The sequence below is a fragment of the Buceros rhinoceros genome, unplaced genomic scaffold, assembly GCF_000710305.1.
Source record: "Buceros rhinoceros silvestris isolate BGI_N320 unplaced genomic scaffold, ASM71030v1 scaffold3808, whole genome shotgun sequence".
Lineage (NCBI taxonomy): Eukaryota > Metazoa > Chordata > Aves > Bucerotiformes > Bucerotidae > Buceros > Buceros rhinoceros.
Genome location: NW_010427276.1, coordinates 33034 through 51359, shown reverse-complemented (window position 1 = coordinate 51359; position 18326 = coordinate 33034). Strand labels below are relative to the sequence as shown.

The 18326-nt window shown below is 39.4% G+C and overlaps 1 protein-coding gene across 1 annotated transcript in view; it reads right to left on the bottom strand.

Moving 5' to 3' along the window:
• Positions 1-10739: 10739 nt before the first annotated feature.
• TFAP2D (transcription factor AP-2 delta (activating enhancer binding protein 2 delta)) overlaps positions 10740-18326 on the bottom strand; it is a 32280-nt gene continuing 24693 nt past the window's right edge. The window contains exon 6 of the mRNA XM_010141806.1: positions 10740-10959. Within this exon, the coding sequence (XP_010140108.1) occupies positions 10740-10959 (220 nt within the window). The remainder of the gene's footprint in view (positions 10960-18326) is intronic.

Genomic DNA, 18326 nt, shown 5'->3' with positions numbered 1-18326 from the left:
GATCTCATTTAACTAAATATGAGCTTAGTGTAGTTTCTTTTTCTTTCTTCTTAAAATTTAGGTATTTAGCCAAGCCAAGCTTCCTCTGCAGTCAGTGGAGATGGTCTAAACAACCAGGCTAGTCTAAATAGACACCTGACATCTATGTCTAAAATAAGAGACCTGTGCAAAGCAGAGGTTTAGTTCAGGGACTCGGTGAAAGGCACATTAAAGGGAGTTAAAAATAAGGCTATGCTAACAATGGCAAGTAGGCAAAGGTCAGTCATATCTCTCTCTTCGTTTTGCTCCAAAATGACAAGACCGGATCCACAGAACCTTCTTCTGCTACCACAGTATACTTGGCTCATGAAGAAGGCATGGAAGATTTTTTTGCTTACTCAAAACTGTTGGTGCCACCACAAGCATTATATTCTTCCCATGCAGTTTTCAAAAGCAGTTTTGTCACACAGCATTTCTACTTCCAGTTTTAATTGATAGTAGTAAAGTGGGACAAACTTCATCCTTATCCCTTTCAATCTGAATCAAAATAGTTATTTCGCCTTTTAAGTTGTTTCCCTGATATGTCTTTCCTTGGTTCATTGTGCAACATTTTTTTTCTGCTGAATAAAAGGCGGATTGTTTGTCTTTCTTCTCTATTTTCATATCATAGAAAATTTCCAAGGGAAAGTATTCCCTCTTTTTTCCCAGATCCAAATTTGACAAAGAAAGAGATCATATCCTGGCATACTTCCAGCAGTTTATTCACAGAGCATCTAATTCCACTAATATGCTCTCTACTGACCATTCCTCATTTTCTGTGGTTTTATTTCTGGCTTCACACTGTATTTTAATAGGCAAAGGCTCAATGCTTTGATAACCTCTTAATTTAGCTGTCTATAATGATGGCCCAGAGTGGTTCATTAATATTTGTATTAAATGCATTAATTAATAAAAAAACCTCACAAGTGGAAACTAGATACCTCTAGGTGATAACAGTAATGGGACTCATCCTCTTGCCATTGCATGTCCAGTCCAAGGCTTCTAGATGGAGAAGTTGGGTTTCATAAAGTTGTGAAGCTGTTTGTGCATATGCCACCATTACATTGGATTGTATAGGCACAGTTACCAACATGTAACTAGATGCAAGGCAGCTGTTCTTTTCACAGTTTCATGCTTTTATGGACTAGAGTAGTTAAGAAATCAGAGTGAAGCTGGAAAATACAACTTATGTCCCTCCTGCAAAAGTGCATACAGACTAGACAGGGTGCTTTATTCATCTCAAAAGCTGTTAGGTCCAGTGTGTGGTCAACTGAACTGAGCCCAAAAGGGTCACAGAATCACAGAATAGCTGAGGTTGAAAGGGTGACTCAAGATCACTCAGTCCACGTGCCCTACTCAAAGCAGGGTCATCTTGAGTATGTTGCTCAGGGCCGTGCCTTGTCAGCCTCTGAGCATGTTCAAGGATGGATACTCCATAACCTCTCTGGGCAACCTCGTCCAGAGTTCAAATAAATTCTCAGCAAAGAAGGTTTTTTTGTGTTTTGGTGGAGTTTCTTGCATTTCAATTTGTGCCCATCACCTTTTGTACAATCACTGGACTCTAATGAGCAGAGTCTGTTTCTGTCTTGTTTACTTGTCCCATCAGGTATTTATATTCATTGCTAAGATGGATCCACAAGTATCTGTAGAAACCCATTCTCTTCTGGATTGGCAGATGGACCCTAAGCAGTATATTCCTGGGCTGCTAAAATAGCAGCAGATGCCTGTGTGTGGGCCACTGAGTCAAAATGGTACTACTGTGTGCGTAGACTTCACTGCACATGTATGCATGCTAAAATACGATGTTTAGTACAATTTCAAGTTTCCTTGAGTATCCAAGATACACACAAGGGATTGACAGATACAGCGAAATTGTGAGACCTTGATCCTTCCAGAGAAGCAATGAGAAGACAGGCCTGTCTAAAATGTCACTTGATGCTGTTATGTAGGTGATTGAATCATGCCTCCAGTGTGTTTGTTGGTACAAAATGACAGCAAACTATGTCTTGACTGTCTTTGTTTCTGCTGCCTAGTGTGCTAAATCCTGAATGAACAGAACTTTGTCCCATGCTGTGGGATAATCATAGTAATCCTTTCTCCAAAAGCTTGACATTTTGATTTGCTTCAGAAACTGCATTTATACAACACTAGTAGGAGTAAAGAGAGAGATTTTTAAAAAGGGTGGGAAGGAGGACTCTGGGAACTACCGACCTGTCAGCCTCACCTCTGTGCCTGGGAAGATCATGGGAAAAATCCTCCTAGAAGCTCTTCTAAGGCACATGGAGGACAGAGAGGTGACTCACCAAGGGCAACTCCTGCCTGACCAACCTAGTGGCCTTCTATGATGAAGTGACTGCATCAGTGGAAATGGGGCAAGCTGTGGATGTCATCTATCTGGACTTCTGTAAAGCCTTTGACATGGTCCCCCACAACATCCTTCTCTCTAAATTGGAGAGATATGGATTATTTGATGGGTGGACTGTTCAGTGAGTAACAAATTTGTTGGATGGTCACATCCAGAGGGTAGTGGTCAATGGCTCGATGCCCAAATGGAGATTGGTGACAAATGGTGACAAGACTCCTCAGGGGTCCATACTGGGTCTGCTGCTGTTTAATATCTTCATCACTGACATAGACAGAAGGACTGAATGTAACCTCAGCAAGTTTGCAGATGACACTAAGCTGAGTGGTGCAGGTGACACCCCTGAGGGATCGGATCGACCTGGAGAAGCTTGAGAAATGAGCCTGTGTAAACCTCATGAGGTTCAACAAGGCCAAATGCAAGTCCTGCACCTAGGTTGGAGCAATCCTCAATATCAGCAAAGGCTGGTGGATGATATGATTGAGAGCAGCCCCACAGAGAAGGACCTGGGGGTACTGGTGGATGAAAGGCTGGACATGAGCCAGCAATGTGCACTTGCAGCCCCGAAAGACAATTGTATCCTGGGCTGCATCAAAAGAAGTGTGGCCAGCAGGTTGAGGGACGTGATCTTGCCACTCTACTCTGCTCTGGTTAGACCTCACCTGGAGTGCTGTGGACAGCTCTGGGGTCCTCAGCACAAGGACGTGAACCTGTTGGAGAGAGTCCAGAGGAGGCCACAAAAAAGATCAGAGGACTGGAACACCTCTGCTGCAAGGACAAGCTGAGAGTTGGGGTTGTTCAGCCTGGAGAAGAGAAGGCTCTGGGGAGATCTTAGTGCGGTCTTTTGATACTTAAAGGGAGCTTACAAGAAAGTCTTTTTAGCAAGGCCTATTGTGCCAGGACAAGGGGACATGGTTTTAAACTAAAAGAGGGGAGATTTAGTTTAGACAGAAGGAAGAAATTTTTTATGCTGAGGGTGGCAAAACATTGGTCCAGGTTGCCCAGAGTGGTGGTAGATGTCCCATCCATGGAAACATTCCAGGTCAGGTTGGACATGGCTGTGAGCAACCTGCTCTAGTGGAAGATGTCCCTGCTCACTGCAGGGGAGGTGGACTAGATGACCTTTTAAGTACCCTTCCAACCCAAACCATTCTGTGATTTTAGGATTCTGAATATCTTGCTGTTAAAAAAAAAAACAATATAAACTTTTCCCAGAGCATAATGCCCTTTCCATTAAGGCTTGAAGTTCTCATTGATCTCTTGTTCATGTCTTTTCTACAGGAAGGTGAATCTAAGTAGCAGTTGAGAGGCTAGACTTTTTGTTAGATTTGGCTTCTGATGCCTACCTAGAAATTAAACTGTATTTTCCAGCAAAACAGATGTGAACACCCAGCCTCTCTAACATTAAGTGGGAGTTCTGTTTTGAACACACAGACAAATACTACCATAGATACTTCACCAATTCCGCTAATTCTGGGACCTCAGGACGCTCAGCACTTTACAGATTTTGTCCTTGTTTGGCCAGGTCACTTTGTTTGAATCCAGTTTGCCCAAGGTTTCTATATGCAGCTTGCTTATAAAATCTTATAAAATAGATGGCTTTTCTCCTATTTTTCTTTTTTTATCTTCTTGTATGTGTAATGTCTACAAATTAGAGGCTACTTGTGCACATTGACATGTATTTTGGCACTGTACTTCTGCAAATCTCGGTGGGTTTGTCTTCTTTTTGTTTTAATGGAGTGAGGGGAAAATTTACACACCAAAGTGGAGAGATAGGAGAGACAACCTCTCATGTGACTGTATTTAAAATACCAATGAATTTGTCACCGTTGTGCTTCCTCTGACTTTGGAGAAGAGCACATACAGAACTGATCAGAAGAATTCACTACAGCACCTGGGAAATTGTGTTTCTTGGAAGATTAGAGGGGTAATATTAATTATTGAGAGTTCGTTTGTTAGGGAACAGAGGTGGAGGATGGATAAATCAAGTTTAAACATGTGGGAACTGCCTCCCAAACCATTTCCTTTTTCACCTGAAATCCTTCTGAAGTTTCTGCCATTGCAGCTTTGCCTTTGGTGTGTCATTGTCTAGAATTACTCCTTTCTTCAAGCACTGAAACAACACAGAAAGAAGGATTGTCAACAGGTTCCCAGATTTTGGAACTGAGTACATCTAGGAAATTTCTTTGAAAAGCACCCATCTTCCTGATTTTTTTTCCTTTTCAGTAAAATTTTTCAGATCCATTTATTTTGGAAAGTTTGGCTAATCATCTAAGTTAGAGTTGCTTCAAGTCATACCTGAAAGAGGATGCTATTTACATCTAAAAATGGTGTTTTGACTTCCATCTTTTCTGCCTGGGATGAGTCAAAACTCATGCCATGACACTGGGATCAAAATCTGGAGTGGGAGCATTGGCAAATAACCCAGACCCTTAGCTGCAGTAGGACTTGGATGAACTGCTGTAAGATTTCAGGGAGATTATAGAATAAGTTTAAGACAGTGGAGATGTGAATTTGATTGCCAGCATTGTCATAGCCTTTCTATGCAATCACAGGCAAGACAAATTCTGAGGCCATGGTCATCTGAATAGTAAGCATCCAGGGTTAGTAAGTTTTCTAGGTTGTGTCCCTTGTCAATGGGTAGGGACTATGATTCCCTCCACTTTTCCCCTATGGTCAATTGAGAGAGACTAATCTAATGTAAACCATCCCAACTAGCTTGGATTCCTGCTTTAGGGAAGTACAAATTGCTTTGTGCTATATCTTTTGGTACAACAAGCATTAAATCTTATTAACAGCTTCTGGATGACATAACTATTTAATATAGTTACAATTAAGTGGGATAAACCCCACTTTGAATCTTTGTATAAACTGATTTCCTTGCTGTAATATGGGAATATTATTATTTTCATTCCTCTCCTTTGTGTGTCTTACTTATTGGACGGAAATTCTAGGTCCTGTAATGTCATAGATCCAGTTTCTAGATAGGTTTGATTGTCTTTATTTACCCAGAGACAGAAATTATTTTCAAGCACCAGACAAATCAGGGTTAAATCAACATAGATTTTATTGCCGTGAAATGTTTGATCAAATGTGGTCATTATCTTCATAGACTCATGTAAAACAGGTAGATTGTATAGGAAATAGAAATATAAAAGGTTATGTTTTTCACCACTGAATTATAAATGAAGTTAAATAAAATGGAAGGAAAAAAACCCCAAAACAAACCAAAACCATAAACCAATAAATAGGACGTTGTTCGTTGGTGACCAAGTGTGCACTCACATTTAAATACGATCACAACAGCTGCTGTACAGAACAGAATTAATTGTACAAAATAAAGAAAAGAACAGCAATAAAAAAAGATCAGACCTCTCCAAATGTCCTTCACCTGGCAAAGGAAAATGACTTTATCTTCCTCCCCCATGCCCCACACAGCTGTACTTGAAGTCTTGTTGAACCTGTAATGAGGGCAGAGGCAGAGGATAGTTTCATAAATACAGTTCCTGTATAATTACATTTATTGATTCTTCCTCGTGTTGCAGGCTTGCATCTTCTATTAATGCTGTTTTTTCTTGTCCTTAAAAATAAAGAATTAGAGAAGCAGAACTCTCTCTCCAAAGGATAAACAAAAGTCAAATGACATTGGAATTCATCAGCAGCCCTTTTGGAAACCTAAGACATCTAAGACCAAAACTGCTTGTTGGTGTTAGGAAACAAGCAAACAAACAAAAAAGCAGTTGGAGAAATGGGCTCTTAGGACAGTAAGGCTCTTAGGACAGTCTTCTTGAGCTTTGCTGCAAAACTGTGAGCCGCAGCCGTGCCACTGAGTCACATTCAAAGGATGAGATGAGCTGGGGAAATATTTACACAGAGGTCCAAGGTTTGGAAGGACTATACATTGTGCCTGCTGTGTAGCAGATATTTTATTTTCAGGAAAAGTTAAAGAGAAGCTTCAAAAAGCAGATTCCTTGTTGATTTGGAGAGCTGGAGTCTTTTCCCAGAGAATATTTGAGTATATCTTTAAAAAAGAAGTAAACTAAAGGTTCAAATTCACCCCTTGTGCCAGTTCTCCAAGGCAACAAAATGACACCTAGAAGGAGTTAGGGTTTGAGATGGCAGCATGAAGGACAAAATTCTTGACAGTCTTCAGTTGTAGGTGGTAGGGTCATCACTGCTTGTCTGTGTGTCACTCTCCTTTACTGGCCATACAAATGCCGTCCCAGTTCTCATCATCTGCATAAACTCTCCCTTTACTAAACTTCTCTGCCAGGTAACAATACTAACGGAGGACTGTGTGACAGAGATCCAAATCTTAGGGCAGAGGTTGGAGGCAAGAATGTCACTCTTAGCTCTGCCAGAGACTTACCTTCTAAGCTTAGCCAGCCATGAGTTGCTTGTACTCACAGTAACCCTTTGCTCTAGAAAGAAAGGCATGTGGTTAGTTAGAGTGTTTACTTCATGATTTGCGAACTAATCCAAGTATCAGCAGCAGGTCTTTGTGATCAAATGTGTCAGGGCTTGATATAAGAAGTAAGTTCAGAGACCTATTTAAAGTGTTTTGAGATTTGTGGTGGGAAAGGCTTAATGTAAATGAAGCTGAGCTGGGCTGAAGTACAACAGGATCCAAATACTCAGACTACTTCAGCTGTGAACCTGTTTTCAGGGTTTCAAAGATCACAGTGATTCATTATCCTGGTCATAGAGGTTTGGACATTTTTCTGTACTCTTTTGATGTTTGTGACCTGAGTGGAATAAATAATTTAATGATCTCTCAAAGGAAGGACTTTTTTTTTTTTTCATATTAGATTAATTTTGAAGTCAAGAAGATACAAATATACTTGAATTTGCTAACTAACTTCAGACTGTGCCCTTCCTTCAGGCTGATCTAATATGTTTTGAGGTGGCAACATTTCCATAGAGACAAGGACTAGGAAAATAAAAAAAAAACCCAACATGGAACTCGTGCAGGTATAAATGGATGAGAACTTGGTCTGAGATTTTTAGCAGGAACATCGGTGAATTAATTGCTTGTAACCACATTTAAAGTCCCAATTTTCAAATCGAAAGGCATTTTTTCACCAAACTGCTCTGATAGCTAGTTCAGCAGAAAAAGTGGTAATAATTACTTTTTCTCTGATAAAAAATAAATAACAGAGAGCCTGTGAACATGAACAAACCTCAGAGATATCTTTTAAAAAGAATTTTGCTTTTAAAATGTTCAAAGATACTAAAGGAAAAAAGTTTGGGTGTAAATGCAGGTAACCTCTTAATAATAAGAGTATATGGCAATTTAATCAGATCTGTGTTGAACCTTACAAAAAATTTATAGGGGTAAGTAAAAACCTGGAAGTTCTGGGGTTTCAAGAGTGCTCGGGTTTATTAATATTAATATGTCAAAGGATAATCCAGGTCAAAAATAATTTGTTCCCAGCAGAACAGAGGCTCGTAATAATTATGTAAAAACAAAAGATGCAAGTCTTTAATTACTGTTAGGATCTTGGATCATATCCTGAACAGGTAAATATTTCAAATAATGCTGTATGCATATTATTTCCAATATCAGACATTTGAATTTGGTTGTAATAAAATGCTTCTTTCTCAACAGTTTCATAGAATAATCTAACCAGCCAGTCATTACTCCTTCTCCAGAAGGATGATATTTTAGTGAAGATGATTGAAAAGGATTTAAATAATATTTTTCTTATCTCTACCTCCATCACAATCTAATTTAAATTTATCCACGTTGTGAAGTAGTGGACCACAAATAAATTGCTTTACAGTACATACTCATGTGGCAAATCTGACAACTGACACAGTCAATTTTTTCTTTCCCCCCTCTCCTTTTCTCTCCCTCTGTTTGGGCAATGGAAAAAGCAGAATGAACAGTTCCGCAATGTTTCTGTCCAAGACATCTCTGAGGATCCTTCATTTGATTTTAGCTCTTCTTCAGATGCTGAAAAAGCAGAATGAACAGTTCCACAATATTTCTGTCCAAGACATCTCTGAGGACCTTTCGTTTGACTTCAGCACTTCTTCAGAGGTGCTGGAGTGAAAAATTCACTCAGTAAACTTCAAGTTCTTTTAGGCACTTAGCTGTTCTTAGTGTGTTAAGGAGGTGGAGTCCGATGGAGATATATCTATTTCCCTCAATGCACAGAGGGTACCTAGATAGCACTGAAGTAGGTATTTAAGTTATATACCTACCGTGAGCAAGGATAAATCTGGTCAAAATCATAGGATTTCTTTTTTAATTATTATTTATTTTTTTTAGAATTAGTTGCTAGCATTTCTTCTCACAACGATGGTAGAGTCGTTACTGATCTCAAGAGGAACAGCATTGTGCCATAAGCACTCTATTTCCTTCCATACCTTTGGAAGGTGAGGCTGATCGTGTTAATTCAGTTTGACTCCCTACATCATGGCTGAAAATACCATTGGATATTTTTATAGTCCTCGGCTTTAGTATAAAGCTGGTCATCCAAGATGTAATGCATGGTAACTAGTTTTAGAGAGCTAGATGTGTATGAATACTTCCTTTATACATAGTTGAGATAAGTACGTGCTTTCAGGGTATGATTCATCATTACTTTGAGACGAGATAAACTGCACGCTCTAAGTGCCTTTTTCTCTCCACTGGTTATAGGAAGAATTAATTCAGTTGTAATCATGTACAATGCAAAACACCATGGCTACGTTCTAACAATTATCTGTGGAGAATGACGGGCACTTCCAAATGATCCCTTCTACCTGTCCTAGACACTTGATGTGTAAGTTATAGCTACCTAGTGCTGTCTCCTGGCATCCTCCAGCTCCTCCTCCAGGTGAGTCCAGTTCTATAGGTTTCACGTCATATCTGTCAAATCAAAACTCTGTGGCTGCCTTAGATTACCCTAAAACATCTCAAATGGCTCTAAACACTTACACATGTAAAACTACATTATTTTCTACCATAGAAAGAGATCAGTTATCCCTTGGAAAAAAAGATCTGGTTCTGCTGATCTTAAAATGGTTTTAGATGGCCAGCAAAACCCCACCCTGTAATACCAATCCTTCCTAACTTTCTCAGTACAGTGGTGTCAGAGCAACATGAAAAGGAATGGAATAAAATTCTTCTCAAAGAAGAAGAAGCTAGAATGTGGCTGGAAAAGCCTCTTATCTCAAAGAGGCTTGATCTCAAACTATGCCTCAAAAGTGTTCTGTGTGAGGATGTGCGGTAGGTGGTAAAGTAATATTTCAAAAATACTTTAGCAAGGTTATTAACGCTTAGCTGTGTGGACTGGGCCAATCTGTGTTATTTGTCATTTTGTTTTATTTTATTTTATTTTCAGTAAGTGAGTGGATTCTGTTAGACCTCTGCACCTCAGCTGGATTTCTAAAGACAATAAAGCTGCAGAAACAAGCTGTTGAAGAAAAGAAACCATCACAAAATCAAGGTAATACAGAAGGTGACTCCAATTGCCTGCATTGATCCTGTTGAACAGAGACCCAGGTATGGCAGATTGCAGTGTTGTGGGACCAGGGACTGAGAAGATAGACGACAGAAGCCACTGCTGTTATTTAATCTGAAGTTCACAGAGGGATCAAGGCTCTTAATGAAACTATCAAGGTTGGTTTCTTTTTCATTTTAGTCTGCCATGTTCTTTTCACAAGAGACATCATGGCTGCTGCTTGAATGCTCAGGACAGATTCCCGACAGGTTCTGGCCTCATTCCAGTGCAGCTTTATTGTACATTCCCACATGGGGATGAGCAGCCCCCAACACCAAATGGTTCATTTGTCCCATGACCCAAGAATTCCTCCTTTGCCAGGTTTCCATATTGTTTTCCCAATGGTGAGTAGATCAGGCATTTCCGATGGATCAGAGGAAGCCCTTCTTTCAATCTATCCAGCATGCAAGCAAAGTCAGGATGCTGGAACTGCGTGTCCCACAACTGATGTACTGACCCTAAATCTGCTGCCGGAGAAGAAAGTGCTTCAAATTTCGTGTGCCACCTCAGCCAAGTCCAGAAGTGCTTATAAAAAACAGTGTTAGTGTATCATTCAGAACAATCAAATACTACGTGCACGAAAAAGTAGTTTAGAGCAACATAAATTTTAAAAAAGTGACAATTTCATCACACAATTACTGTACACTGCTGTTCTTAGGGTTGAATACTTTCCTCTCTCACGCTCTCTCTTTCTCTCTGTTTTAATCTTTCTCTTTTTATTTTCTTTTTTTTTGATTTTTTTTTTTTTAATTTTTTCCCTCTTTTTTTGGATTTGGTCCACTGGAGATAAATTGCCCTCAATGATATATATATTTAAAAAAAATATCAGCAGCAAGACTCTCTCTTGAAATAGATTCTGTTTGATGTAGCTAGTCTGTCTTTTCTGTTTTGCCCTCTTTCACAGCAGCCTCTGAAGTTTTCCGCAGGGGGGCTTTCTCCGTGTTGGCGTGTCCTTGGCCGGATTCTGCCGCTCCTCCATTTTTGTGCGATGTGTGCTTTTCCAAGTAGTTCAGCATTTCACTGAGAACAGTTTGGAAAGTGCTTAGGGCAGCACATATTGCAGGAGTTCCAAAACCATGAGTGATCAAACTACAAATGGGAAGAAGACAAAAAGAAAAAGAAATACACATATGCACATAAATATAAACGCACTCACAGACATTGAAGAGTTTACCGTACACTCATTTTGTTATAGTGAAATTCAAGATTTACTCCCTGAACTATTTATTACCTATGGGAGAAACAGAAAAGTGTAGAGCCCAAGAGCAGACTGCATACAGCTTCAAAGGTTGATTTTGGTAGGAGCCTCGGTTCTGAAACACTGTGGCTGATGCAGATTGACACAGGGATGTTGACTTCAGAAAGGCCAAGACAGAATCTGTGCCTTAAGCTCCCCAGCATTGTTGCTTTTCCAGTCACAGAAGTTCTGGCTTCTCCCTTCTCAGGTAAATAAACCCAGTTCTGTGTGGTTTATTCACTCTTCTAGGTCTGAGTCTGGTTATTCTACAAGTATGTTTGGCTGCATCCTTACCGGAAATAAAGCTAAACCAAGGGTGCAACTTGTGACCCTCAGCACGACTGGTGTGGTTTGGCCATATCCATGCTGCTAAGCTCTCAGAGCATCCAACAGCAAAAAGCAAACTGCCTATTGGGAACAGTCCCTGCCCAATATTAATGCCCAAATAATGCCTGGAAAGTGTTTTCACACAGGGTTAGTTCAGCCAGGCTATATTTATGGACCATTTTAACTGATTAATAGTAGCAATAATCACGTTCCTACAGCGTTGCCCTGGTGGTATTGAATTTACTAATATAGATTTATCTCCTTGCACGTTTCATCCAAATAAGGCATTTTTTCAGGGTAACACTGATTTTTTTCTTGTTTGTCTGCACTGAAAAGTAGCTGAATTTCAGCGGTACTCCTCAGTTAACAGCTACTGAAATTAAGTGTTAATGCAGTTGCCAGGCAGAGCTATAGTGGGTTAATCTCATCTCAATTTAGAGGACCATTTCAGTGTACACTTATGTATCTACAGCCACCTGAGATATTTTGGGCATCCAGCCTAGTTTCCACTTGCAGATCCAGAAGTGTGCAAGTTTCCCACAGGTCCCATCTCTTAGACACCATCTCTGTGAGGAAGTCTCATCTGCCTTAGGGTATCAGAAATGGCATTAGAGACCAGTTTTCAGGCAATTGACTTGAGCCTTATCTACTTAAATACCATGTGTACTGTATGAGATGTTCATGTAAAGGCCAGGAAAACTCAAGACATCTCGGCATGGGTGACCAAGTTCCTCTCGTGGTTATAATGACTCATTTTGATAAGTGGTAATTGGAAAAAACATCACTGAAATCCTCCAGATATTTAGTTTTCATTTAGAAATATAAATGAAAAATTATTTCAAAGGTTGAAATGTCATTGCAGTTTTTAGAAGACTGATTTCTGTTATCACAGTTCTGCTTAGGGCAGAAAGAAGCCAAGAGGAACAGAAGCTGATTTTTAAGTCTGTGGACATTTTTGAGTAATCACTACTTTATATCGGTTTGGGTGAGGGGGAAAAAAGCACATTACAATGACTCTGGCAAAACAATAACTTTTTCCCACCCCATGCTAGTTCAGATCTTGTCCCTGCAGTAACTCTCAGGATGTCTCAGGCACCACATCTGACCTAATGCAGAGACCCATGTGTAGGTCAGAATTGGGAACATTTCACATCGGTGAGAATCCCTCTCCTCTGCACTTTGGATTCTCAGTATTTCCATCTGTTTTAGAAGACAGTGAAAAAAGTAGGGGACAAGGGAAAACACATGGACAGGACATGGAGAATTGCCAGGATACTGGTAGTATCAAAAAAAAAAAAAAAAAAAGAAAAAGAAAAAAGAAAGAAAGAAAAAAGAAGGGAAAGGCTCCAAAATATCTTTAAGGGTGATCTTTCTGTCCGCTGGACTTGGGAACCCTGTTTGCTTGGAAGGCCAGTATCCTAGGGAAGACAATAAACATGTGGGAGTCCTGACCAAACTGTCTGGGATTACCGCTCCATTTCAGATTGGGAGTGGCCCAATCTTTTAAAAAAGGTCTCCCAAAGGCCATGAACAAACAACTTGCTTTTAGAATGTTTATCCATCAATCTCCAGGCACTTTTCAAAGCAGGAATTTATGTTTATCACCAGTTAGTAATGAGAGGAAAATGATAATTAAATATTTACAAGAACTATTTTGCAGACATGAATTAATAATAACACACGACTTTTGAAGTTTGGACTCTCAATGTTTGGACTTGTAGTAATATTTGGATCTTTTTAATTTAGCATTTAGAAGAGGTAAACACATGTCACTACTTTTTTTTTAAGAAATGTCTGTCATACTAGGAAAATAAAAATCATCATCATTGTAAGTCATGTTTTTAAGGGCAATAAAAACAAGATCAGCAGTAGCATATAGATAAGAGTATTTTTAGCTCTTTCAAGTCCTTTTAGGAGTCAAATGATTTCAAGATTTTGTCGTCATTTTTGTCATCATTTGTCATTATTTCTGGTCTTCATGAGGCCAGATAAATGAACTTGTGATGAAGCTTGCAATAACAGAAAGCAAGAAAAAAGAAAATGTATCCTCACTAGTCACAGTATCCCAGGATTTTTACACTGCTTGTGTGATTTTATGGGTCTTGATTTGAAGAACTACATAAAAATATTTATGAAACATATATAAAAATATTTACGATCTTGCATGCGAAAGAAACTAGTTTATCTATTTAAAAAGTTGGCAATATCTATAATCAGTCATTTCAGTACATGCAAATGCAAGTTTAACAAACAATTGAATACCAAAGAAATCTTCTGGCCTGTTCTCTTTGAATATTTCGGCTCTTAGCAAAAGGAACAGTACCTTGTCCATCTGATAGATCAGTACATTCTGAAGAGTGAAGTGGGAATACAACAGCGAAAACTTACAGAGATTGCATCAGAAATTATCTGTAGGGCTAAGAACGAGGCTAGAAACCTTTCATGTTTTTAAATGCTGAACAGGACTTTAGAAAATGCCAGAATCGGACAAAATCTGATATTAAGGTACCTAAGTGAAGGTGGCAACTTGTAGGTGTGTACATCAGCAGTGCCTAAACTACTACCATCAAAAGGGACTTTGTGTAGTTTCCTACGTGCAAGAGTCTACAGTGATCTGAGATGTCCTATGACATCTGCACAGATTTGTTAGATATAATATAGGACTTAAATCCACTTTGCTTCTAGGTGTTTTGATGCTGGGCAGGTTTTTTAGGCGATTGAATTGAACCCTGGGGCTTTATTTGGTACAGTCGGAGTAGTCTGGAGAACGATTTAGCACGTAAAATGGGTATATCCTCTTTATGGTGAGCTGCACTGTTCTTCGGCTACACAGAGGGCTCCATCAAACTGAATAAAAGTGTGTGTTCAGGGCTATTTGAGATACCAGGTGAACAGGTAATGCAGAGGGCTTACAGGACAACACCACCCTTTAAAAGCAGCAATGGACTAAGGGCATATATATGAGGTAATAGCATCTAAAAAGACATTGCATGCTACAGTTTATTCAGCTATATCTTGTCCTAGACCTTTACTGACTACACAGGAACATCCAGCTTATATTGAAACACCTAGATATGGGTATTTTAGCCTGAGCAGAATCTTAAACTTCTGGTCTGAAAACCAGTGTTCATAGGAAAAGGATTTTGTGGGACAAGTTACAGGTCTATCTCCTTTGCAGTTTAGCCTCTTTCGTACCACTAATCATCAAATGTAGCATTTGTTCAAGATAGCATTGCCAACCCTTCTTCAGTGAAATGGCATTGCAGAGTCTTACGGCAACTCTGCTTTCAGCTCCTGATGAATATATTCTCCACAGATGGAGATACGCAGAGCCTATTAATTTCCCCATCAAGCTTATTGAGAGAAACCATTTTTCAGAAAATTTCTGACCAGCCCTCCTTGCCATGCTCCTCTGAGGGTGTATTTTCTAAGCTTCACTTTATGCAATGAGCATAAAAGGGTTGAGAGATATTATCTTCTACTTTATCTTACATTTTTATTAGTAATTACCTTCACTAATTTCAGTGAACTTTATTTCTCTGCAAGTTAAAGTCTAAAAAGATTGAGAAAGTTAGATAATTTCCCTTTGCTGATGAAAGTAAGATTCCATCTGGGGAGAAAATCTGATTTTATGTTTAAATCAGACATGACAGACAGAAGATTAATGGCAAAATATTCAAATTTGTTTCCTGAAAGTCAGGTTTGGCTGCCTGACTTTTCAGACTAACTGAGCTCCCCTGAAGTTGGTTAATTTTTGGTATGCTCTACATCTATGAGTTTCTGTCATTGTAATACTTTAATTTGGGTTTAAAAGACTAAAATTAAACATGGTGGTTTCATAATACAGTCCTCTGGGGATTCTCAGTTTTGTAGTGCATCTCATTGCAAATCCTATAAATGAGTAACTTTATTGTTCTAAAAGGTAAGACTAAAATCTCTGATTTTGGTACAGTGCATGGAGAGCTGCAGAAAGAAGGCAATGAATGTCAGGCCGATGTATTATAAATCCTTATGCTAAAGGACATCCACACCTGCCTACAATTCTGCACAGCACTACGATGCAATTATGCCTGCTCATGTTTGAATGATGGCCATACTTAAAAGGGTTGATCTTTTGATCCAAGTGTGCCTGAAGGCTTGGTCTCTCTTTGGCAACTACCTCAAGGACTCCTCCATACTCCAGGCTGGTGAAAGCACTGACATGCAGCAAAAGAAGCAGATTTCCTCTTGGTGAGAGGGAGAAGAGGCCATCTGGACTGAATGTTTTCACCCTTGTTTAAAATAAATAAATACTTAAAAAAAAATAATAACGAAGAAAAAGCAAGCTGAACTTATTTGTTGGACATTATAACTTTGAATGTGAAAATCACTTCATCTTACCAAAATTTAACAAGGCACGGTAGATGACGATTAAGATCTGATAAAACTTTTGATGACTGTAATAGGAAAATATTTTAATGCCTTCCCTGATACAAGTAACATCCTAAGTTAGAGGTGTCTGTATTGACTTTGAGGAGCTTCTGTTGAGTTCAAGGTCTGTCCTGAGAAGGTCGCCTAGAGAATTAAATTGTGATAACTTTACTTCAGAAGGTCTGTATGCCTAACCAAGACACAAGTTAGACTGATAGTCAAGGTAAGCACTGGAGCATGACTAGAGATAAGTAGTCTATAGGATTAGAGTATCAAACAGCGCATACAAAATTACCTTGCAAAGTAGGCCCTCATGCTTGTTTTCTATTCATGACCAAACAAGTTATTAAGGACAGAATCAAAGAATGGTAGGGATTGGAAGGGAACTCTAGAGATCATCTAGTCCAACCTCCCTGCTAAAGCAGGATCACCCAGAGCAGGTTGCATGTATATGGGTCCAGGCAGGTTTTGAATTTCTCCGGAGGAGACTCTACAACCTCTCTGGGCAGCCTGTTCCAGGACATGCTCTCCTAAACAGATGGACCTCCTTTTACGATGTGTAAAAGCAACTGAAAAAGTAAGAACAGAGTGCTAGAGCTGATGCCCCATATTTCCAAAATATTCTGTTTCAACTCTATATCTTTTAGATCTTGGGACTGATTTTCCACAATAGGAGAATTGCCCAGGGAACATATTTGAAACATCCAAGACTGTGACTATGGAGTGTTTCTGAGCTATAGACCAAAGATTAAGCCATGGCAATGTGGCGCACATGGTGCTTATGGAAGCTCTTGAATGTTTGCCAAGAAATGTTTCCAGCATCGCACATTATATCCTCGAAATAAACCACTGGGTTATGCTGTGAAATGCTGGTTTTGAATGAGAAAAAGATGTACAAGCTTCTGACTAATGGCATCACCACCCATCACTATCTCTGGAGCTGTTGAGACCACAGATTCAGGATGACTGGACGCTTCTGAAAAAGAGTGAGCATGTCCCTCACACAGCCATCAGCTCCTTCAGTTTCTCCGTTCACTTAGTTAATGCTCACATCTCTGCTCTATGGGAAGGCAGAGAAATGAATGAGATTCATCCACCTTGCTACCATACACAGATTTTTCCCAGGGAGGCAGTTAATAAAGCTGAGAGGCTCTATTTCCCTCCTCAAATGAGAAGGACCAAGAAGTAAGTATTATAAACATGCTGATGTGAAGCGAGAGTGCAACTGTGTGAGACAGTGATTTGGAAATGATTGGCATTCCTTTTTTGGGAAACGTGAGAGTGTTTTAAATGTTTTCAGAAATCTTAACTGCTGGACTGAAAAACAAATAAAGCCCCCCCAAGCTTTTTTCTATCTTTGATGAATATATATTTGCATTTTCCTTGGTAATCATGGAATTTATTTGTTATTGAAGGGGATAAAGAAAAGAAAACAGATTCTCTTCTGTTCTCTTGACTCCATAATTGTGATTCTAAGGGAATATGGTATTGTAAAACTCAGGATTAAAAAAAAAAAAAATCATTGGCAATATTAGAAATTCACACCCTTCCAGAAGGATTTTGGTAATCGACAGAGCAGGAGAAGGTGATTGAACTCTTGCTATGGCAAGGTCAAAAACGGAATCTCTAGTACCTCAGCACTAGGAACTGGTGTCCCTCTCAGCTAGCTGGATCTGAAACCAGATTGAGAGAGATGATGGAAATCAGGGAACTCTAGAGGGCACCAGAGGTGTTTCACCACAAACTTGACTGAGCATCGGGCTTCTTCCAGTCTGTGCATCCAAACAGAAAGCTGCTTCTGCTAATCGAGATGACTGGAATTATGACAGCAGCTGCTCTACCTCCTGATAAGCAAAGAGGAGTAAAAAAAAGGAGAGAGAAGAATATATAAGAGTGGCAAGCATGTCTGTGAAGGCAAACCACCAGTAAAGGTCTGGGCTTGGTCCTTTGCTGCAATTTAAAACACATGTTGAGCTTCAAGACCCATTTCATTGCTCCCATTTACCCTTCAGAAAGAAGGATGTTGCTTTTCTTGCTGTTCCCAAAGTCTATGCATCTGGTTTCTTGCCTGTCGCTTTTCATGTCACCTTGTCAGTGTGATGCCAGGCTCTTGCAGAAGGCTGACAGCTCCGGGCTCAGTGACTAGCTAAATGACAAAACTCTTGTCTCAAACAGTTTCTTGGGAAGGGTGTTTCATATCAGCTGGATGACTAGGCAAAACACAGAATAATTTGTGAGGATGCAGATTGCTTTCATTATCTAGCTTTAGTATTCTGAGCCTATTACTCGTCTGTTTTTATAAGGTTTCTGCACTGAAAAAAGTGTCACTTGCAAGAAAGTACTTTTCCTTTTGCTGTTTTGCTGTACTTATCTTTTATATATAAAATAGATGATCTGGATCTGATTTTGCATCTTGATGAAATGTAACCTTGAAGTTAAAGGATCAAATTCAACTTCTAATCAGTGAGCATTTGTCTTTCCC